We start from the raw sequence: 25,615 nt of genomic DNA on the forward strand, positions 1-25,615 counted from the left end.
AAATGCAATGAGTAGTGAATTACGACATGATTTTTCAGCAAGTCGCCAAAACGTCCAAAACTATATCAGAAAAAAAAAATGAGTACAAGACGAATGGTAATGACAAGAGAACCAAAATAAAATAATCTTTAAAAAAAAAGAACCTAGTAATACGAACAAATTGCATGTATACATCGTGTGACGATTAATTAACACGTATCGATGACGGCATATACCAACTACACACGACATTGCCGTTTAAGATTAATAATTTAACGCGCGCACACGTCTCTGGACCGGAGCAGAAGAAGAGATCAGTCGACAATGACCTCGTGTCGAAACTTCCGAAGTGCGGCAGCAACTGGTTAGGAATTATAATCTCCCAATCACATTTTTGAAACAAAAAAAAATAAACACATTCGTTTTAAATAACGTATTGCATGCAACCTGTACACACGTTCTATAATTCCGCGATTGATTATATAAAATATAACTGGTATTTACAATGTGGTTTTTTACATTTTTACATTGTCGGTTGGTCTATGTGTTTTAAAATGCAACTACTTCGATTTTAATGTGTACAGCGAGTATTTTTCTACAGATTTCACGAGCAAATATTGATTATAAAACCAGTATCGTTTAATTAAATTTAATAAAACATATATACATATGCAGATTATTGCTCTTTTAAAATGTACAACTTGGCAGAAACTCCAATGATACTCCGTTTCTTATCCAATGAACTTTAAACAATATTAGTTCAACAGTCACTATTCGTGGAGTAAAATTCTTAGTGAAATATCCTGCTATACAGTTGATATGAAGTAAGAAAATGTATAACATTTAAAAATATACAAGTGAAAACACGTATTGGAGTAATCCGTTTAGCGCGTACATCAAACGTTTACGTAAAACATGAAAATGGTCTGAACAAGTTTTAAACTATCACCCTGTACATTATACTAATATTATGTATACTATAGTATTATGTTATGTGCCGCCGCGTCGTATAGCCGTGTCTACAGCCAACAAACGTGTGGTTGTCGTCGACCTTGCCTTGACGACAACGGGTCGTCGTCGACATCTTCCCGCAAACGACTGAATAACCGATACGATAGAAACCGATGTAAACGAAGCGGAAAAGATTACACTAAAACCGACGGAGAAAAAAACTGAAAAATCAAAAATCTCTGCCTCCAACGCAACGATAATAATTTTCGTACAATTGCTATAGAAAAAGATGGCTCTCCGATCCTCCTATGTCAGTGATGGCCAAACTTTTTTTACCTCGAGCCATAAAAAACAACTTTTTTTTACCATGGGCCATAAAAAAATGAATTTTCAATTTTTTTTTACGTAAATGCAAAATATTACAGTTATACAAATAAGTGCTGTAATATAGAAGACTTTCGCGGGCCAGATATTAAATTATGGCGGGCCGGAGTTGGCCCGCGGGCCGTAGTTTGGCCACCACTGTCCTATGTAAAAGTAATTTGCTTAGTATTTAGCCAAATTCAAGAGCATTTAAATATATGAACATATACCTTTAATTTAAATTATCGCGTCTTAAATCACTGAATAAGTTATCTGTTACTTGTGAATAGTAATATGTCTTCGACCCATATGTAATTAAATATTATTTTATTATTATCTCTACCTATACGTATTACTAATATTATTTTATTTTATTCAATGTGTACTGATGTTATAATGCATATTTGGTTATCTTATGCGTATGATTTAATGATTGAGGTGTAATAACTTTGTGTTGAGAGCTAAATGAAAAAAATAAAGCTATACATCTACGTGGATGCGCGATTCGCACGTGGATATCTAGAAGTAAGGAGTAACAAAATGAGTTGAAAATCACTCACCCGAACTACGGGGCAACAGAAAACCGACGTATTCCAAAAACCCACGCGCGTACCAGGGCGAATAATGATTATTCGAAACAAATGTTCAATAATATTCCGAGTATTTAACAAAATAAATGATCGATGCATTCGATTTGAACTGGTTTGGAAGGTTTTCGTATTTGAACCAAGGTAAGCATTCTACGTTTGGCATTAAACGTCTTGCACGACCGCTACGGATGACACTAGTATATGTACGCGTTGCAATATTAAATATTACTACCGCTAAACAATAACTACTACTGCTATTATTATTATTATTATTATTATGTTAGGCGGCGGCTGGATGGAAGAATGTTGTTCGGAACATCTCGCGTTATGCAACTTTCGATGTGTATAATGTTATGTTATGCGGCCGTAGCTGGTGGTATGGATCCCCCTCTCCTCTTGTTTCGCCACCTCGTCCGCGTCGCAGCTACGCGCGGCAACGTGGGCCCCAGACGATCGCAATAATAATCCCGAGGAGCGCAGCCGCAGTGCGTTTTTGTCGCCCGAACCGATATTTCGAATCACTCTGCGGCAGTTATTATGTTTCGCGTAATCGTCGCCATCACGGCGATTGCGGCCACTTCGGTCACATGTGCAGGTCAGTGGAAAAACATATATATTTTATTTACACGAAGTGTACGCCGCGAAACGGCTCCGTCGGAGATCGGCTTATTTTTTTTTTTTCGTTTTATACAATCTTTCTTTGTTCGCAAGGTTCGATAAAACTTATACGGCGGACCCGAAGTCTTCGCCAACGCCACCCCATTCCTGACTGGTCCGACCGTACGCGTTTAATATGTAGGGTGTTTCAGAAATAACACAGGATTTAAATTCTTTTTAAAAACATAACAATTATATCATTAACTATTGGAGAAAGATTGAGGTGGGTAGCTTTGACCACGCAACGAGATTAGTCCGTCCGGGAACTTCTCACGCAGCCGAGGGATTATTTCTCTTGAAGTTTAAAAAGTTGCGCCGTCTTATTGTAACCATACAAGAATACCTACTGAGCTCAGTAATTTTCTTTGACCTTATTTGGATCAAATGAACATCAAAAAATTGATTTCAAATTGTCACACTTCAAGAGAAACAATCATTCTGGTTGTTGAGAAGTTCCTAGACAAAAAAATCTGAAAAAGTCGAAATATCTTGGAACTTAAGCAAGAAATTCTTCGTATCCTCAAAGAACTTGATGGGGCAATGTGTGACAAGTGATGGTTAATTTTATTGAAAGAATGATCGCTTGTAGGGCTAGTAGGAAGGGTCATATGCCCGATATTATTTTTTACTATTGAACCTTACCTTCTCCTTAAGAGAATGACATATATTTTATTTTTTTTTTTAAATTAATTAATTTAATTCATAGCAGATTTAAATCCTTCGTTATTTTTGAGACACCCTATATAACACACGGCTATTGCTCACGCGCTCTCCGCAACTTGTACAGATAATAATACCGTAACGCACTCTTCCTCGTTCCTCGACTTACACGCACGTTCACGTTTCGTGCAGTTACATAGCCTACCATCGTTGCCTGTGCTGCAACAGTTAATCGACGACCGTTATGGGATCCGACCGTTACGCGTACATAGATAATATGCTCCCGATGATGTCATGACGACACGCTTTGGCGTCCTCTAAAAAAAGTTTTTTTTTTTCTTCCCCCTTCGGATTCTGTTTCGTATTTTTGCGATCTACTCACAACCACCGCTTATTGATCCGATTGTGCATTTGCAATAATTTGTTGTCCACACAGCGCCGCCGCCAACATTGTGCTCACCGTGAACTCGCGTTTTTCGATTAATAAAACTTTCACATCCAGCACGTTACATTGGGTTCATCTGCCGTGCACATCCATCAATTCTCGATCGCGGTGTTTGCATCCCGTCCGGGTGGCGCGCGCACTTGCACGTGGACTTAAATATTTTTATTTTATTCTATATGCAAATAACACGTTCGGACGTTGTTCGAACGAATGTTTGCAGCAGCAGCTACGCACTGACAGTAATCATCGCAATATTGTTTGACATTTCACAAAGAATCCGCGTACGATTATTCTCTACAGCCTCATATTATGATCACTGAGCATCAGATATATAAATATAAACATATGATGGTAGTTTCTTAATATTGCGTAGGAAGTTTATAATAGCACATTACATTTGAAATTGGACTTCTGAAACATCATGAACCGCATGATTAACACTTGGTGGTGTTTCGTGGGAGTCGCAAACAATACAAACTATCCATTATAGTTAACTGTGGTAATTTACTTCTTTCATATTATAAATTGCACTAGACACAGGCTAATATTTGTATTCATAAAAGTACTGAGGTTAATAACTTCATGATAAAACACGAGCTAACATTGTTTGGGTTCAAATTCCTTTCCCCACAAAAACAAAACGAATTACGAACTGTACCTGCAGTTGTTACAACATTTGTTGGCCTTTTTTCTATAAGTACATTAATTTCAAAAATAACATTCGTTATTTATCTAAAATATGGTTAACTATTTAAATAATAAGAAAAACAAAGACATATCAAATACTAAGAATAATACTTTTTTTTTAAATTAATTTCTAAATAAAATAAAACACGTTTTAACTGAATAGTCATAAGATATTGCTCGATAAAATGTTAAAATAGGAGCACTATCTCTGATATCACTAAATATTGTGAAACCTATGAAAATTATACCAACAAAATATTTCAAATACCTACACTAGATATCTTTGTAAGGAAATTGCTCAATATAGTAGAAGATTCATTTCCAATAAAATTAGATAAAATTAAATTTTATTATTGGTTTCATATTTATTTAAAAAAAATCAACGACTTGACTATTAAGTACTTTGAAATAATCAATAAAATTTATATTTTCTTATTTTAAAATAAAAGTGAATGGTTTCAACTTTAAATTGGAAATCAATAATAATATAATAATTAATTAAAATAAATATTATATAGGAACCTTGAAAATTGCAATATTTTGCAAAACATTGCTTTTAATTTATTCTAGAGTTTCTTTTGTACATGAAAGAATTTAAAAAATATTTTATACTTTAATTTGATATTTTTAATTTTTTTTTTTAACGATATTTTTTATATCAAGTATTTATTTTTTTATTTTTACGAGCATTCTTTAATAATATTATTTTATAATTAATAAACTTTGCTTGGAATTGAATAATTGAAATGAATCTTCAGAATTGATTGTCGTACTGTTAATTTATAATTTGTTATTTAATTGTATTTTAATGATCGAAAATTATTTAAAAATTATTGATTTTAATATTATTTCAAATTTTCAAAAATGAATTTTGTGGTCCAATTAGATTTTTAAACTTCATAGATACATTTAATAATTGTATTGTAATAAATGCATTTTTAGGACATTTAAGTCTCTGCTTTAATGTTAACTTGTATCCATGACTTTCGATCGCGAATTTAAATTTAAATGTAAATATTTTATTTTTAATAATATTTATTTAATTTAAAAATAAAAAGTACATAATAAAACGAATTTCAGTTTTATTATAAATCAACCTATCACTGTTATAAACATTAAAATTCAAAATTATGCAATGTACAATATTTTTCAATACAGACATTTTTTTTACAACAAAGAACATTTATAACAATGACATATATCACGAGATGTCAGTTATAAAATTATTTATGTGTTTGAGGTCGAATAATATAAAGGGCATATTGTAAGAAAAAAAATCCTATCGATAAAAAAGGAGCATTTTTTATCAAACAGCTAAATAAGCCCTTACATGGAAGTAAGAACACAATAATAATATAAACCAAGGTAGATGAAATTGAAGTACTGACTCGGGATTTGAAGAGAAATTTAAAGAAAACAATTTCACCGGATCAATATTATTTTATTATTCAACTTAAAAAAGCTCCAGGCATGGAATATATACAGTTATAATTAGACGAACGTGATTCTTCTCATTCGCAAGGACATTTTAGTATAGGATAATTCATATCATCCAAGGACGATGTCCTACGAGATAATCATCAAAAGACACTGGTTGTTTTTCCAAAAACACGACTAAATTGCTGTACTTGCTTTACTCGTATTGTATAATATATCGCGATTATGCTGCTATACTTATAAAATAAAATAAAAACCTTAACCTTTGACTTTTAAAATCGGTTATAATATTAAAAATATATTTTAACTTTTATACAACCACACGGATGATATACAGTACGTTTCGACTAAATTATAATCGTAAACATAACAACTATTCCGAATACATTATAAGTACATAATAGTACTTTCATTATAGAATGTTACAAATTTTTCCGCGACATCTCTCCGAATACACGCTGTCGCCATAAATCGCATCGCATTATTATCCGTTTTGGAATGAATGAACCGTGTAGTAATCATTAAGGCTTGTCAGCTACACGATAAGAAAAACGAAAGACATTATATACTGATCAGATTAAACAACTATAATTGAGTGTTATTTAGTGCATACGTACGTTCTTAATTACAAAAAAGTAAATGCTTCGTTCAGACGCACGTCTTATATCGAGTATTCGTTCAGCAATCGCACTCTACTTGTACATACGATCAGGAACGTATTCTAAGAGAGGTTATTGCGTAGGGAAACACATTTACATTCCTTGATAGACTTGACAAAAATATATAAACACACCGATTGAACGTAAGCTTAATATTTTTTAAACCAGTTTGAAAAAATTATTTCACCAATTTTATGTTTTATCCAAAACGTATAATTGAATCCGCAGTAAATCATTTACAAATTATATTAGTATAGAAACTATTAGCTTATTGACTTTTAGTTTTTCTAGAGCTTTTAGATAACGCATTAAACAACTTTTAAACAATAAAAACAAAACATTTCATGACGCGTATCTCTAATGCGACCTCGTTAAGTATAACGATTTAGTTGCTCAAGCGCTCGAACAATCGTAAAACACTTGAAATGCGAGATGTCCCTGCTTGATAGGAAAGTGGTTTTTTTTTTTCACGTAACCTTTGAAGAAGTATACTATATTTTTTTCCACGGCTAATGCTATCGTTAAAACGAAATATTATCGTCGGCCGGGGCGGAAGAGCAATCATTTGCGGTCGAGGTGTGAAAAAAAAAAGCCCGAATCGTAAAACGTTCAGGACTTTTCTATCCCTCGAATCGCCCGTCAAAACGAAACGAAAAGAAACTCGAATTCCGTACCGCGCTGTCCGTTCCGGAACTCGTCCATAGAGCTCGTCGTCGCAAGCGCAAACGACCACGAGAATGCATTGCGCACCACGTACGTACCGTGTGCAGGTAGATGCGTGTCGACGCTAAACCGCGGCGGACCCATCTCTGAGCAGACGCCGTCACCCAACGCGCGTGATCACCTCGGGCTCGACCCGATCAACCTCCGACACCGGAGCTCGTGCCGTCGTCGTCTCCCCGCGCGCGGCATCGCACAAACGACACATCGCCTTGCGATTACGCGCGTTACGCAACGGTTTGCCCAATCAGCTGATGCGGTACACAACGGTACGCGCGCGCACGTACGGTTGTGCCGCGCGATCAAAAAAAAAAAAAAACCCGAACGAAACGATAACGCGAAAAACGAGTGTCGCGCGACAACGTCGTCGAGAGCGTTCGGAAGAAAACGTCTGAAGACCACCCCGCAACTACACCGTTGAGTGCCGCGTCAAGCTATGTAGCCGCCCCGGGGAAAATTAAAATATGCCGCCCTTAAGAAAATTACAATTCAAAATTATGTACACCGCACTATTAATTACGGTCAGTAGCGTATTAACGGGTATAATAAAAGTGTACTATGCTAGAGCAATACATTCATAAATTACAAATATCTGTATCATGTATATTTTAAATAGCACGTTATTACTTATTTTCAAGTTTTATAATCATTAATTATGCCTTATACATATAAATTTAAAAAAGTACCAAATGTGACAAAATATAATCATTCGTTACTTTTTATACTACTTTTCTTTTATATTAATTTTTTCCTTGATTTGATGGTCGCAAGCTGGTGGATAATTTCTGACCAATCAGTCTGTTTTAAAAGATCATCTTCTATGTTTAATATTGAAAGCGATGACATACAGTCATACAAGAAAAATTATAATTACATATTTTCTATTTTATGTTGATCCTCAAAAATTTGCCGTCCCATCAAACATCATAACATTTTCCACCCCGAGGAAATTGCCCGCCCTTGCCCCCCCGTTAAACACGGCTCTGACACCGTTACGGTCGCACAGCGGAACAGCAGACGAGCGTCGAGCGACCCGTTCCCGTGGACGTGCGAGTGCGCGCGTCGTTGTTTTCGTCCGATCCGAAGCACGGAGTCCGCGGCCGACACGTTTTTTATTTCGTCCGCGCAAATTATACGCCAGTAAATAATAACTGCGCGTGCACGCGATCCCACGGTGTTCGCGCGTGCACTCCGTAAAACGTCAAAACCATCGGAGAATCGACCGCAGCGATGTGCCGGTCGATCTCGCGGCGCACGTTTCCCACGCGGGTCCGATCCTAACCGCGGCGGTTATTGGAACTCGCACGGCCCTTCGACTCGTCGCGTGCAGTTCGCGTACCCGCCATCATCGGTCTCCGAATCGTCCGTGAACGTTTTTTTTTTGCCATTCGACAATGATGTAACGCGATGGTTCACAAGCCAATCACGAATGATACGGCCGACGCGGTTGTGCCGTTCGTACGCGAATCGTACGGCACGCGAGGTGAACGCGCACCACTGCGCTTGTTCGTGTAAGGTCCGACGGTTTGCGAATATTCGTCGAAACATTCAATCCACTGCCTTTACGTGTTTTTCCTTTTTCCTGTACGTCAGCAAAAATATTTATATTAATGTTTCCCCACTTGTCACTCGGACACACTACTCAGCCATCCATAACACAAGAGCATAAAATTAAGTTAAAAAATGTTCTCACCCTGCTCGAAATACTGACATGTGTTATTGCGTTACATCGATATTCTCTGTGCGTGGATCGAGCTTGCGGTCACAGCGAAGATAGATAACAACGGCCATTATTTTCAAACAATATATTTCAAAGCAACTAGGAAAATATTAAAATACGGAGCGAGTCTTAAATATCTATGTAGGAAAGTGAATGATCGGAATACACAATCGAAAACCGGTCAGCCCATCCTGGAGAACATCTTTATCTACATTGCGAACATTTACTCTAGCTCTATTATACTCACCATAGTATACGCCATAGTATATTTAAATATATATATATATATAAATATACACTCAAATTCTTTATGATAATTGTCTCAAGTGTAATGATATTCAAACCAAAACAATGGCATCCAATTCTGTATAATATCTCACCATCTTACGTCCACCGTAAAATATCTGAAAATGAACAAAATAACCGACGGTTATCATTCGAAATCGAAACTGTTCAAACTGAAATCTAAAAATTCCACGTTTAACTGACGTAAATAATCTAATGTACTATGATATGTAGAATAGTATTATGATATGGCTAAACAATTGGCACAATGAAGGTCGAAATTTCAGAACCCCAATCCAAATAGCTAAGAAGTCACAAAATCACTCCAATATTTCAATACATGTACATTAACTAAAGCACAAAGATCGAGTCATGCTAAACCTAATTGATAATAGACATCAGATGCAGCTTAAATTGAAAACGAAACACAATTCAGTTTACGGTCATCCTTCAAATTTGAAAACATTTAGGGAGTGCCCCAATTGTGCCTTCAAAAGAATAATACTAAAAGTTTACAATGCTATGAAGCAGATTAATGGTTAAAGAAACTTGACGTGTAATTATAAATAAAAATCATACCATCACGACAGTAGATCCCGTTTCTAATTCGTTCATTAAATATAATTGTAAACTAACACATTACATTTTTTATTGATCCCATTTTAAATCACTGATGGTATAATGTTTGTCTATTTTAAATCATACATGATATTAACAATACATTTTTATTTATTATACAAAAGTCAGTAAAAAGTTAAAATTTCTTTGTGTTAGGTAATTAATTAATTAGTAAGTTTTGAACAACTTCAGTATTGCACATTTTAAAAGCTTAACCTCCAAAGGTTTTCTGTTTCTAAACTTACATGAACGAATTTGACATATTATTTTTCTTAAATTTAATTAATATTATACGATAATTATATTATATTATATTTAGGTTTCATCCGCTACAAGTACAGCTATACATATTTCATTATTTCAACCAGTATCCCTCGGCACTATAGTACCTCATCAAACGTATTTTTTACATTCCATTGTTAAACATTGATTTTGAATTGGTACATTTTATTAAATATAATTATTTTATTAAAGATAAACTAAGATTAGTAGAATACTTATAAAATATAGGTATTATACACATTTTTCACACAACTAAGATAACACACAATACTACTTATGTCCTAATATCATTAATTTAATCGTAAAAGTATTATGTGAAATACATATCTACAATATTACAATTACAATTACACCTACAAATTCTACAATAATCGTCACATTAAGGACATAAAAAATAATACTATGCAGTAACAAAATAATAAACGTACCATGGTAATGTAAAAAATTTTAATTAAATTTAGCAATTTTTGTACACTTGAATTTATACAAAAGAAACCCAACGGATGAACTGATAAAAAAACAAAAACTAACAAATTACATCTGAAAGTAAAATAATAAAGACAAGAGGTTTTTGGCAAAAATGCCTAAGTTTTATGTACACCATAAGATCAAATATGACACATTTATGTATTGTTGTCAAATTATTTAAGTTGTTGGTTTCAAATGTCAACATGACAAGAGCAACGGACGTTAAATTAAACACTAAAGATTATTTAATTATTTATTATTATTTAATCATCAAATCTAATAAAAATTTAGCATTATAATGTGATGATTTATAACCAAGAAAGTATTTATTTTTTTCTTTGTGTACCAACAATAACGAACTCACGTATATAATAATGATATTACTTCATGCGTAAAATAGAATAAGAGGACTTAAAATGTTTCTGCCAAAACGAAAAGGTTCAATTTTCATTTCTACCAATTCTATCAATATTAATCAAATCAATTCTATTTCTACATATCTATATAAATTTGAGTTTGAGAACCATTTAGTTACCCAGGAGCCACCACGAGAAGACGGTTCTTATTGCCCCCTGAAAAATAGTTTGACTCAATTTTCAGATAAAAGTTAAAAATTTTGAATTTGAATTAAATTTAGTTGGTTATAATTTATATTTACGTAGTCAAATATTTTTAACAGTTCATTAGATTACTTATTTTTTTTTTTTTTTTTTTAATTTATCTTTGAAGATAACTTATTATTTCGAATAATTGTTGCATTTTTTTTTAAAAAATGCCATTCTTGAAATTTTTTTTATTTTTGTATTCGTTTATTGCACTAGTTCTATAAATTTTTTATCGTTTTCTCTATTACATCTAACGTGGTTTTGCATACCTAAATTACAACTGTTAATTTGAATGTATACATTATTTTGAACATAAAATAAAAAATTTGAAAAATTAGATCGATTTATATTTATTTATAATGAGTAGATTATTTATAATTCTATAAAGTATGAAATCAATTATACTTTCAATTCCGAATTATTTTTCCTGAATCCTGAGATACGTCTATGATTTATAGCACTGCAGATAGACAGAGGTTCCCACACACCATCTCGATAATATAAGTATAAATAGATTTGACGGAAACGATGACCGCCCGAATAAAAACGTCACCGCGAAAGTTCAAACGTGTATTTGGCAATTTACTAAAAAAACACGGGTTCACAATGTAAATATTATAAACGTGTATAAATGTACAATCCGAAAAGTGCAAGTTACGAGTCTTACGAACGTCGGTATCAAGATGCGCGCTATGCGACCACGCAAAGAAAACAGTAATAATTCCGATATCCACGCATACCACCCATGATAATATAATATATTGGTTGATTATTTTCTCGACCGATTTTGTTCCGCATTCTTGCTGAATAATACGATAGCCCACTGTTATATAATGTTATAATATTCCGGACGTAGCAGTTCCTACGTATTATTGCGGTGTTCATATTATCAGCACAAGGTGTTCAAAACAAGTGCGGGTTTTCGTTCACGTCATAAATACACGGTCTCGCAGTCCATACAGTTAACGCCAAGCACTGCGTGTGTACAAATGACATCACGTGTACGATTAATAATTGTCTGCGTAAGAATGATCGTGCACTTGCTGGTTGTATAATTCGTTACGGTCACCGCCGTCCGACATTCCATCGTCTCGCGTATCCGTAGATACGTACATACATGTTATGCTAATAGATAGTATCGCATGACGTCCCGTAGACCGCGCGTGGGCGAATATTGACAGTTCGCACCCCATCCACCCTTCCATCTAGCCGGCACGCGAAATAGTCGTAAACGCGCGGCGGGCGACGACGAGAAAAATATAACGTGATATTAAACGTTGTAACAGGATAGTAGAATGAAAAATTGCACCCGGCTGAACCGCGCGTTTTGTGGTGTCGGACGATTAACAATCGCAGACGCATCATAATTAAGGATGGCAACGATACATCGATGTATGGTAACGTTTTACATCGATACAACGTTACCGGTATATCGTATCGATATTATAGCGTCTAACGATATTTTAATGTGATTAGTATTCAGGAAATCACCAATAAATATTATTATATACTATTATAAATTATTTGGAATGTTATATATAAATATTAATACCTATATTAACAATGTAAATAAAATTATTTTCATTATAATTTTCTAGGCGTGTACTGCAATATATAACAATTGCAATTTAAATTTATTAATATTGTTCTGGTTTTATTAAATATTTTATAATTTTATTAGATATACATGCTTTGATTAATCAATTTATTTGTCATTATTCTTGTAGTAAGTATCGATTACAAGTTACGGCTTATGGTTATAAATTGTATTCTAATAAATAGTATAACCTATTACCTATGTCCTACGTGCAAGTCTATAAACCTTTTTTAATATTGGAAAAATGTTCCGATGTATATCGATGGTTAATGATTTTTTGCCATCCCTAATCTTAATAGTGTTTTGATAACTGTATTGTTTGCAGGCGGCGTGACGCACCGGACGACGGTCAGGAGGCAGCGGCAGTTCTTGGCCGACGGATACGATCGGGAGGCGGCCACTAGTACGTAGGCATCGCGCTTACACGCATCTATTGAAATAATAATGATAATAATTTTTATAGTCTCGAGACATTTTTTAACTAATCTTTTACGTGTTCAGGTAGTAGCGTTTGTCCGGAAAGGAATGGACGGTACCCATTAGGCAACCAATGCGACAAGTGAGTTTGGACGCCTCGTCGGGTGAAAATCAAAACATAAATACTAACATGCCTACGCAATACTATAAAAATAATGAAAAGTGACCGAGTCTGAAATTGTATGTAGTACGACACAACAACTAGTGTAATAAATAGCGAAATGATAGGTGTGCTTTGTATAATTTGATATAAATTGATTGTATTAATTGATAAGTTTTTATTGGAATGTTATTTTTCGAGTTTATTAACGGTTATTCAAATAATTGTGAAAAACTGACTTAGAATCACGAAAAAAACAATATTTCTGAAAATGATAATTTTTTTCGTGCCATTTACAGGCAGTTGAAATTCTTAATTTCTGATCCCAATGCTTGAAAATGTTACTCTAAAGTCTTCATAAGTTAGTTTTATTTCAGTGTAAACATTTCGAAAATACACAACTTTTTTAGAGCATTATAATGTTCAAATCTTGAAAAAAACTCGAACCAAATTCTCAAATATCAGCATCAATATTATAGTTAAAAATGCATAAGACATAAATAGCCTATGATGTTTGATTTGACTTAAATAGTACAGTACAATTAAGTACATATTTTAGCCACTAGAACGTGGTTTATATATATATACAAAGTCATCAGCGTATATACACAATATAAACAAAAAATAACCAGTGATCCAATGTTATTATTGTTTTTGCGCCATAATGCGTTTGATTTAATCATATGGTGTCGAAATTCCATGTTGCGAGTGCTAATCATCACGTGAACCATAAACATATAAACCATTATACAAACAGCAATCGGTAGAATGAATACAATTCCCTCGTGGTTGTATGTGTGTAAACACGTTCGTGTTGATTATACGAATTACGAAATAACCAATAAGAGGATGTTATACATTTTATTCATAAATATTGTATATTTTAATTTAACGAAATCTGATCGATTTTTCACAATAGCAATTTTCAAGTAATGTAGTATAATAAATCAATTAAACTACGTAAGTGCGCCATTACGTCTAAACGTAACTAATACATTACATTTGTTCCATGACCCATTCGCTTATTTTTTACTTCACGCGTTTTTTTCAAATATAACGTAAACTCTATAACATGTAATTTATATACATGTATTATATTATCAGATATTTACAATGCGAAAACGGCGTACCAGCAGAAAAATTATGCCCAGACGGGCTATTCTTCAACTCAAAGTCATCGATATTTTCTTACCCGTGTCAATATCCTCCAGAAGTGGATTGCGAGGGAAGAACCCAACTACGTGAGTTATAAAAATTAGAATTTGTGTTGTATGAGATTTCTGCGGAAACGCATTGGTTCAAGTGTTCAAGTTCGTCTGTACATTATTGTAACACCTCGAGACTCGTGTAAATATGAAAATAACTATATGCATACTTGTATTATAATAATTTTTACAACCGTCTTTAGTATTTTAAATATTATAATTACGAATTGCCACTACTGATCCTTTGTTTAATCCTTACAGAACCACCACAGCCTACTAGTGACTGTCCGAGACAGTTCGGTTATTTTCGGCTCGGTGATGAGACCAAATGCGGCCAGTTCCTGAACTGCGTGAACGGCATTGGATACAAATTCGACTGCCCAGAAGGATTGGCGTTCAACGAGCTAACGTTTAGGTGCGATTGGGCCGACCAAGTAGACACGTGCGACGCGGAAGGTAAACATCCACATATGAAAACGCAACAATATATCTCTTGTTTATTATTATATTACTTGGACTACAACGGTCGTTAGTTTTTTTTTTTTTTTTATTATTATTAATAGATATAATGGTTAGTCGTTAAGATTGTATCGACACTCATGGTTTGTCTTATGAGAAAATGACTTCGTTACTATAAATTTCTGGAAGTTATAAAAATGTTGGACGAAAATCAACTGCAATGCCACATCCCTCTGAACGACTAATATAATATAATATAATAATAATATATAATCATGTCTAAATATGTAACGGGTAGAAATGAATCCATAATTATAGCTATTAAAATAATGCGATTATTAAAAACACTTGTCCATTGCATAGACGTTCATGTGATATTCGCAAAAGATCAAATAAAAACTACCATACGGTGCAATGCGTTTCACTACGATTCGGGTTGATAAAAATCCGATTCATGTGGGTGCTCGTTATTTTTGAAGTCTTAAAATTCGAGAAGTGCCACCTGGAAATATTTTTCTATGGTTCTAAAAATAAGATCTACACAACTTGAGCTTTATATAATATGATTAAAAAGGCGCGTTCTAAGCTTAAATTTATAGTTTTTTAGATAGTATCGTATGTTTTAGATTTTTCTAAAAAATTATAAGAAACTTTTTTGTAGAATTTGTTATTTACTAAAATAAGTACATAGTTCTTATATATTTTTTGTACAGTCAATATTTTTTTGTAAAAACTAAAAAAACTATATGAAAGTAACATTTTGTGAAAAAGGCTTATTTTTATGTTTTTTAAATTATCTCTCTAAATATTAAAGGTACGAAAAAATCGTAAATTACTAAAATTGATCCAATTTATTTTTACTAAAATATATGTAATTATACATTTTTACGTTTAACTAACTAACTTTGATTTAATTGAGAAAACATATAAAAATAATTAATTTTTCTCAAAAACAAATTTAATAATATTAAAAACTTATACTTATAGTTTTATTACCGGGATAAGTTCATTTATTTAAGTTAGTCAATATTCTATGAATGGTTTTATTTTGATTTTAATATGATAATAAAAATAAAAATAATATGCCTAGAAGTAAATGCTACTAAGTTTATTTTTAGATTAAAAAAACTTTTTACTATCGGCAATGTAATTGCGTTCATGATAGATATCATGTAGTGATATTTATAATAGTTTCGTTCTAACCTATCAACGATCAGTACGTTAATATTTGTTTTTTATATTATTATAAATATTATATAAGTTTTAAATCATTATTATTTATATTAAAGTATTTATAATGCCATCATCTCGACAAGAAATTTATCTCGTTGGGCATCATAAGCACCAAATAACAGGCAGTAAACTAGCATCAAATGGAGATTGTTTACGGGTTTTGTTTTATAACATGCAAATTGTTGGTTTTAACTTAACCACTAGTGCATATTTAGTCATTGAAGAGTGTAATATTTTTTTGGAAAAAAACTCGGATTCCAACACAAGAGTTCCATAAATGTAAGTTAAAATATTAGAAAGACTAGAATTTAATAGAAACTGTTCAAGCTTTTGGTTTTGACACAACAGCGTCAAACACTAGCAGATTGAAAGGAGCTTGTACTATACTAGAGCAGAAGTTAGAAAGAGATGTATTATATTTTGGATGTCGACATCACATGTTCGAAATTATACTGGTAGAAGTTTTTACAAAATGTAAATTTACCGTATCTGGACCAGACATTCCATTATTCAAGATTTCAGGCAAGTTGGTCCAAAATAAATATTCAAAATTCTATTCCGGGCATAAATAGTACGAAAATACAAGAGGTCTTTAAAGATAATTTTGATGACATTTTAATATCACTAAAAACGGTCATTTCAAAAAAAAACTACCCTGTAAAAATTACCGCGAGCTTTTGAATTTGTCAATCATTTATTTTGGTGATATGCCTCTAGGTGGAAAATATTTTAGGAAACCTGGAGCATATCACATGGCAAGGTGGATGGCAAAAGCTATATACACTTTAAAATTATATCTATTTCGAACAGAATTTAAATTATCAAAATTAGAAGAAAAGTCGTTATTTCAAATTACGTCATTTATTATAATATGTTATGTTATATATTAGATTTATGCTGTTGAGGTCATATCTGACCCATTAAACGACATCAAGTTTCTAAGAAAATTAAAAAAATACGAAGAAATAGACAAAAATGTATCTGAAGTAGACATTAGTAAAATTATTAACAACCTTTACTATTTAACCGATGAGTGTGCTGCATTTGCATTATTTAATGAAAGTATATATGTTAATACAAATTAATGATGGCAAAAAATATAAATGAGCAAATCAATATCAATGAGTCTGAAGTTCACACGAAAAAATTTAACTTAAATATTAGATATAATAACAACTTTTTTGAGCAAACCAAACAAAGAAATTTTAATACATTATGTCGAAAATCAACAAATATATATCAGCGTTTTAAAATTGAAAACTTTTTACACATTCATCCGTCTTAATAGTTAAACACAAGTGCTTACCAAAAAGAAAAAACTATCATTGAACAACTAAGAATTGTCAACGAATCAGCTGAAAGAGGCGTAAAACTTGTAGAAGGTTATAATAACAGTATTATGAGAAACGAAATTCAAAAACAATTTTTATTAAAAGTGAGTTATTTAAACATTGTAAAAATATTTTGTACTTCAAAATAAACCAAAGTTTTGCTTATACTATTTCAGGCGATCAAGAACTATACCGGTTAGGTTATATAGGATCTAGGTATCCTGAAATAACAAAAAGTGCTTTGTCCTCTCCTATGAATATTTAAATACAAGAAAAAAAAGTATTTTTATCACATTTGTTTTTAAGAAAAATTAATTATTTTTATATGTTTTTATTTATTCAATTAAATCAAAATTAGTTAGTTAAACGTAAAAATGTATTTTTATATGTATTTTAGTAAAAACAAATTGGTTCAATTTTAGTAATTTACGATTTTTTTGTATCTTTAATATTTAGAGAGATAATTTAAAAAATATAAAAACAAGCATTTTTCACAAAATGTTACTTTCATATAGTTTTTTTAGTTTTTATAAAAAAATTATTGACTTTAAGAAAAATATGTAAGAAATATTTATTTTAGTAAATAACAAATTCTACAAAAAAGTTTCTTATAACTTTTTAGAATAAACCAAAACTTGTGCGATAATAACTAAAAAACTATGAATTTTCACATTTTTTTTTTAACTTTGAGCTTAGAACGCGCCTTGTTAATCATTTTTTATAAAGCTCAAATTGTGTAGATCTTATGTTTAGAACCATAGAAAAATATTTCCAGGCGGCACTTTTCAAATTTTAAAGAAAAAAATCGTTCATATATAAATAACAGGCAATACTCGATTGAAGTAATTAATTTTTCAATGAGAATCTATTATCAAGTGCACTTATTGGCAGAGCCATGGAGAGAGAAACCCGAGCCCGGAGGGTATATCTTTAAGGTATATTTTAATTTTTTCATTAAATTCTTATCATTAATTGTGTTTAATTTTTAATAATTTTTAGTCCCTAATTTTTGGGCCCTCTCAAAAATTCCTAGCCCGGGGGGATCTTTCCTTACCCCCCTCCTTAAAGTTAGGTCTGCCTATTGTTAAACTTCAATGATATGCACACCAAGTAAATGGACATTACTGATTTGCGTGCACAATTTTCCTCACCGTGTAAATATGTAAAACAGTGAAACTAATCGGGAGTTTTTAATTACTTTAATAGAGTAAAAACCGATTAACAATACAGAATACATTAAATGTATTCTGTATTGTTAATCGGTATTTACTTAATTACTTTTTAAATTTTAAAAAGTTATTAAGTAAATACTCAAATAGATTTTTTTTCAAGTATTTAAGATACTACTCAAATACTTTAATTGTATTGTATTTCAAATACTACTCAAATACTTTAAAAAAATCTTTGGAATACTTTTCAAATAATTATTTAAAAAAATTTTTGGAGTAATTAGGCCATGGTAAACTAACATTTTGCAGAGAAATAGTCGAAAGAGATGCATTATGCAGTTCTGAATCACTTTCATCATCAGTATTATGGCTAGAATTACTCATATTAAAACTTAAAGTAATTGTGGTAGCGAGTAGGTTATAAACACAACTATACAAGTCTTTAAATTATTAAATAAAAATGGTGTAGGTTTGCAGCAATATAGTGATTTGTGAGAAAATCTATGTTATTCTCGTAATCTCATATAACTAGGCAGATATCGTATCTGATATTAACAGTTACCTATCTAATAATATAAAAGGAAATTTTATTATTGAATATCTATTTTTAGAAACCTGATATTCACAAACCTTCGGGCTTTGATTATAGTTGGCAATATTTTTCCAATCAAATATTTTTAATAAAAATAAAATGTTCTAAAAAAAACAAAGTATTCAATACAAATAAGTGTTCAATAGAAAAAAAAAGTATTTAAAATACCATTGAAAATACTTCGTTCTGAAAGTATTTAAAAAATTATTCAATACTTAAAAAAATATTTGAATACAAGTTCATTCAAGTACTTTTACTCAAATACTTTACAGTACTGCCTTCAATTTCCATTTCAATCACAACTTAAGATATCTTTTTCTGATAGATCACTTGTAGTATATCGTATTCCTATCAAAAAATGGTGGAGATGATAAGAAATTATGATAATGTTAATAATAATCTATTAAATTTCAAACTTAAAGTCGAAATCCAATATTACATAAAAAAAAAACGATATCTACGGCATATCTATAATCATCACAAGTATCTATCATTCCGATTCTATACATACTTTTTAAAATATAGTACAATTATAAACTGGGAAAATAACCATTTCAACCAATAAATACGTTTTAAAAATACACAAAGTTATTTTTCTTTATTAATATAAGTAAATTCTTATACAAAATAAAATGCAAAATAAATACTTAAGACTAATACGATTGCGTTTCTTACAGCATTTTTAGGGTTTAGGTGTCCTCCTGAAGATATCAATTCGTTGGATGGTCACAAACTCTATCCTAATGCTGTGGATTGCCAAAAATTTTATCTATGTGTTAGTGGTAGACCTAGGCTATACAACTGTGGAACTGGATTAGGATTCAACGAACTCATCGGTGCTTGTGACATCAGAGAAAATGTAACATCATGGTAAATATAAACTTTATTTTTACGGGAGAGTATTTTAAATTTAAATTATTCAAAAGAAATTCAAATTTCTTCTAACCTTTTTAGGAAATGTGCGAAATCATATTAATAAGATTATGATTCATGAACCGTATTACTACTTAATCGAATATAATAAATTCTTAATGTTTCTTGATGTAAGGTATTCATTACATAAGTAATATATAGTATTGAATTTTCAGTAGGCGTGAATTTAATTTGTATATTCCCAAATTATACGAATCATCAAACATCGGACTTCTCGTTTCGAAAAAAAAATATTTCTATAATATGAAATCGATCTTATTTTTAAAATTATATAATATATATTTGATATTTAAGTCTTTTTTTTAGAGGAATAAAATTCGAACCCTGCAGGTCATTATGAATAATTTTTTATACATATATTACTAGCTAAACCGCATTTATAACTGGTACCGACATATAAATACATAACACAAATAAACATATAACATAAAAATACATTTTATACCTAGATTATGGCATTTATTTATATTGAAAGATTCATATTTTGCCAATCCGTGAAATAGTTGCGTCTCTGCAGGTTCATCCCAGGCAGTGAGCATTTTTTTTTTTTTTTTTTGTTTTTGCAGTTATTTTATCTATATAACAATATTTGATAGAGATTTGTGTATTATTCATAAATCATATGAACAAATTACCAATTCTCAAATGAGATACTAACACTATATCTGGGATGTATAGTATATATTAATAATAACTCATATTAAATAGTATTTTTCAAATTCAGTGAAAAATTACAACTTGATTGCTTTTATTATTTTAGTTACTCAAGGACACCGGACAATTTCCTCCGACTTGGTTAATGAACGGTATTATAAAAGTGTGTATCGGCTACTATCAGTATTAATGGAAGTTACCTTTTATATTTCGACGTGTACACTGTATTATGGAACAAACGTGCACTTGGTATGGCCACCAAGAATGTGTAATAATCTGTAATGTTATTTATTCTTGATTACCATTTGTTTTACTTTTGTAATTACATTTTTATTATAAATATACGTGCCTATAATTATTCGTCAAAATATAAATTATTTTTAGTTTATTATTTCTTTAGAATATAATATAGAAAAAAATATTTAAATACGAAATATATTATAGTACTACATTTTTGTTATTATTTAATGTGTTTAATGTACTTAATGTATATTATGTTTAGTTACTAAATGTTTCTTATTATAAAATTAAAGGTAATTTTTTTTTTTTTTGACGATGAACTATAATGAAATAAATGAAAAATAAATAAATAAATGTTGTTCAACCCAAGAGCTATGAAGCGTGAGTTAAGTTTTATTAGGATATATGTTCACGTTATACTTTCATTATACTCAAATTATACGAATTAATTATTATTTACGAAATAATATACTTTAAATACATATAATTTATAATATTATTGTTTTTATTATCAATTTTGGTTAAAATAAGTAATAATAATTGACCAACAATGTAACTTTTATAGTTAACACACTGCAATGTTATAATAATGAAATAACTTAAGTACAAAATATAAAATAAAAATAACCTTGAAATATTTTTGAAATATATATTTATAAGCTTCAAAAATAAAAAACAAGTAGTCGAAAACTTTAAATGTGAATCAACAAAATATACATAAGTTATAAACCACAAACCAAATTATAACTGTAGAAAAATTATTATGAAAACAAAAATAGAAAAAAGGTGACGTGGAGACACGAGGGAATTGTTAGAAAATATTTCGAACAACTTTTAAAATGGTTGTAATCATAGTTTAACATCTTTGTTATTAATTTATTCAAGTTTTCATTGTATAAAAAAATATTGCAATTCATGAATTTAGTTGCGAATATAGATTCAAAAGTAATGTTGATAAAAAATATGCATTAATGTCAAATGTATAGTATAACAATATTTGTTGGATAAAATACATTTAAGAGTATCCTCAAGTGCCTTGTAATTCCCAACACAACGTCCAGGATACTGAAGTCAATAAAAATATAATGGTATAACAACAAAAACTTAATTGTGAAAAAAAATCCAAGTTCAAAAAAATCTCCCAAAAAAGTTAGTCTATTAAAGTAATGGTATCTGCATTGTAGCCAAGTGAGTTTATGCCTGTTTTTATGTCTGTTTTTATATACATGGCATTTTATTTAATATAATATAATTATAAAATTAAATTTACGCTCATGCTTGTTAGGGCCAAAATATATTTTCCTACAGAATCACACACATGTATATTTTAATAGATATAATATATTAAATAAAAAGAGGACACATTTTTTTCAAATATTTTGACTTTTAGAGTTGTAAAATAGTTCATCACTGATCTTTTGGAACAATTGTGCGCAAAATGAGGATCGTCAATAATTTAAAACCAAATGAAAAATTTTTACTCTACATATATTTCTTACATTACATAAACATTTTTTATACCGTAGATAAACATATAATCTTAATGCTGCACGATGCCACACTGACAACAGTCGTTAAATGAAAACCTACGTATAAGATTTCATGAAAACTCTTGTGATGAATTTTAAATTTCTGTAAAATACGAGTATCTTAAATTAACGATGTTTTGTTTACACAGTTATAAAAATGGGGAATACTATATAAACTTGTGTAATGTTGATAGGAAATCGCCGTCGGTCGCTTCATCGAAGTATAAATATATTTGGATTTCATGGATGGGAAAAATTTGCGCATCTATGATTTGATGCCCACACTACGATATATTAATTATATTTAAATGTACACAGTGGCGTGGTGAAAATAATTTTTTAAAGCCTGTGCCTCAACATAAATAGGCGGGATGCACTAATATAAAGCCATAAAAATAATAAGAGAATGACTTGTCATAATAGAGAGTTAAATATTTACAAATAACACACCGTTAGGAAGGTAGAGGACTTGAAAATTGTACTTATATATAAAATTCCATTCGAAAATATAACTAATACAGGATAAATTAAACTAATTGGGAGAGACATACTAATGCATGTGTATTAATAAATATCAATACTAGAAAGAAAGAAAATGTAAATGAAGTACAACTACAGTCAAACTCAGTTCATGATTTTTTTAATAAAAATATAAAAATCTAACTCAATAACGGTAAGTATTAATACTTCTTTATCTAATCACATTTACTTGTACTTGATATATCCTAAATGCAAAAACTTACAAGTTTAAAAAAGTTTTATGTAGGTAGATATTCAAAAAAGTTGAACAATTGGGTAAAATATAATTTTGTTTTTCTAGTAACTGATAATTCAAATTGATTAGATAAGAGTATGACAGATGAGAAAAATTAATTGAACATTGACTTGAAAAATCATTTAGTGACACCTCTTATCCTAGAAGGTACCATTTAAAATATTTACATTTTTGGCACAATTAAAAAATATTGTGATTTTTCTAGTAAATAATAATTCAAATTAATTTGTTTAGAGTATGATATATGATAAAAGTGAGTTGAACATGAACTTAAAAAGTATTTTAGTGACTTCTATTAATCCAGAAGGTATAGACATTTGAAATTTCAAACCATTACAAAAAAATCATACCTACATATTTCGGATTTTTAAAACTTGTCATTGTAAACGTATTACAGTCCTTATTTTACACTCAGAATCTAAAATTACATTAAAATTTTTTTATTGTAAGCTATTTTAATTGCATAAGCTATACCTACAACATTTTATTTAAATAGATAATATATTAAATATAAATTATGGTTTATTTTAATAAAACTTTTTGTTATTTATCGATAATGCTATAATTATTAACTACAGTTTTTTTTATTCAATGTTATGTTTATAGGATGTTGATTGGTGGAACTAAAAAATAGCCACATTTATTGAATGTTTTTATTAATAATAAGTATTTCCATACTCATGAAAAAAGTCATTCATTATCATAGTAATCAAATAAATTAAAAAAAAAATATTTTTACAGTAAAATATATTATTATTTAAAATGATTTAAGATTGAATTAGTGATCTCGATTTGTTACGTGTATTAATAGACATGGGTACACATAGTTCGTTTCTTAATTATTAAAATGTATTAACACCCGTCTATTTAATTAACCAGAAACCAGAAATTTTAATATGACAGTGAAATATATTCCTGTATATATATTATACAGTGAATACGTTATCGATTAGAGACAATACCATAGACTAAGATTAATAAGAAATCATAACGTTTTTAACAATTATTATTAGCAAATATTAAAATTAAAATAATTATGTATTATTACTTTTTAGTTTTATGTGTATATATATAATATACATATAATCATTCCGGTTTTTAGACCAAGGTTAAACAATTTGGATTCATGTTTCGACGCTTCTATATAGGATTGTCGCAATCATCTTTAAAATTGCTGTAAGCTTATTAAAACAAATTAACCCATTCTTATTCTTGTAAAATATAAAAAACACTTGATGACATTTTATAGAAGCACGTGTTTTTCTCATAGGAATATATCTATTGCTATTTATAATATGAAATATTATAACACTACAAGTTAGTTACCTAGTTTATTTTTTTTTCAAACTTCAACTTTCTTTCACTTGGTTTTTTCCTTACAAAAAACTGAATGTGAAAAAACTGCCTTAAAAAATCTTAACATTATACTATAATATTTTACAAATAAATGTGATTTTTGTTATTAAAATTGTTTTATTCATTTTCGAGTTTATAATAAATTATACGTATGATACAATATATATATATGCAATACGATGCTGCATATTAATTATTACATATTTATTTGATATATTTCAATATTATAATACTACTATACAGGCGCAGATCCAAGTAGAGCAAATAGGACGCACGTCCCCTTCAAAAACCCTAAAAATAGGTTTATGTTATGTATAATATAATATATTGGGTTTTTGATTATTTTTCGAAATTCATTACATTTACTAACTGGAGTATTAATTTTAAAATAAAATAATATAATTTCATATTTATTGTGTAGTGTGTTACTGCACCCCCTCAGTAAAACATTTCTGGATCCACCTCTGCTACCATAATAAGATTTGTATATTATTTTTTAAGTGTTCCTATATAATATACGATTTACACATTTTTTACCAAATAATTCGTAATGCATCAATAATGTTTAGAATTTCAGGTGTATACATTTTTATGTTAATAGTTTCATAATTATATAATAGTTTATAATAGTCGAAATATACTTACCTAACAATTAGGAAATATTTATTCATGATGGTGAACTCTTAAACTAATAACTTAATTCATACATTTGAAAAAAAAAATGTTATGATCACGAACAATTTTAATTGTATTATGAAACTATGTTGTAATTGTATCAAATTTCTCGGCCGGTGGTTCAACACACATTTTATTGCGGCTCCGTTTTACAAATCTTTAAA

General features: G+C 30.2%; 1 protein-coding gene across 1 annotated transcript; it reads left to right on the forward strand.

Annotated features, from left to right (window-relative positions):
• Window positions 1–2,331: 2,331 nt before the first annotated feature.
• Window positions 2,332–21,218, forward strand: LOC112684374 (protein obstructor-E-like). The gene is made up of 7 exons (XM_025555876.1): window positions 2,332–2,478; window positions 13,049–13,126; window positions 13,225–13,282; window positions 14,405–14,541; window positions 14,767–14,961; window positions 19,967–20,159; window positions 20,983–21,218. The coding sequence occupies exons 1-7, from the start codon at window positions 2,421–2,423 to the stop codon at window positions 21,020–21,022; spliced, it is 759 nt and encodes a 252-aa protein (XP_025411661.1). The 5' UTR covers window positions 2,332–2,420; the 3' UTR covers window positions 21,023–21,218.
• Window positions 21,219–25,615: the final 4,397 nt, after the last annotated feature.

Source organism: Sipha flava, unplaced genomic scaffold (genome assembly GCF_003268045.1).
Source record: "Sipha flava isolate LNK unplaced genomic scaffold, YSA_version1 249_pilon_pilon, whole genome shotgun sequence".
In the NCBI taxonomy this organism is placed as follows: Eukaryota; Metazoa; Arthropoda; class Insecta; order Hemiptera; family Aphididae; genus Sipha; species Sipha flava.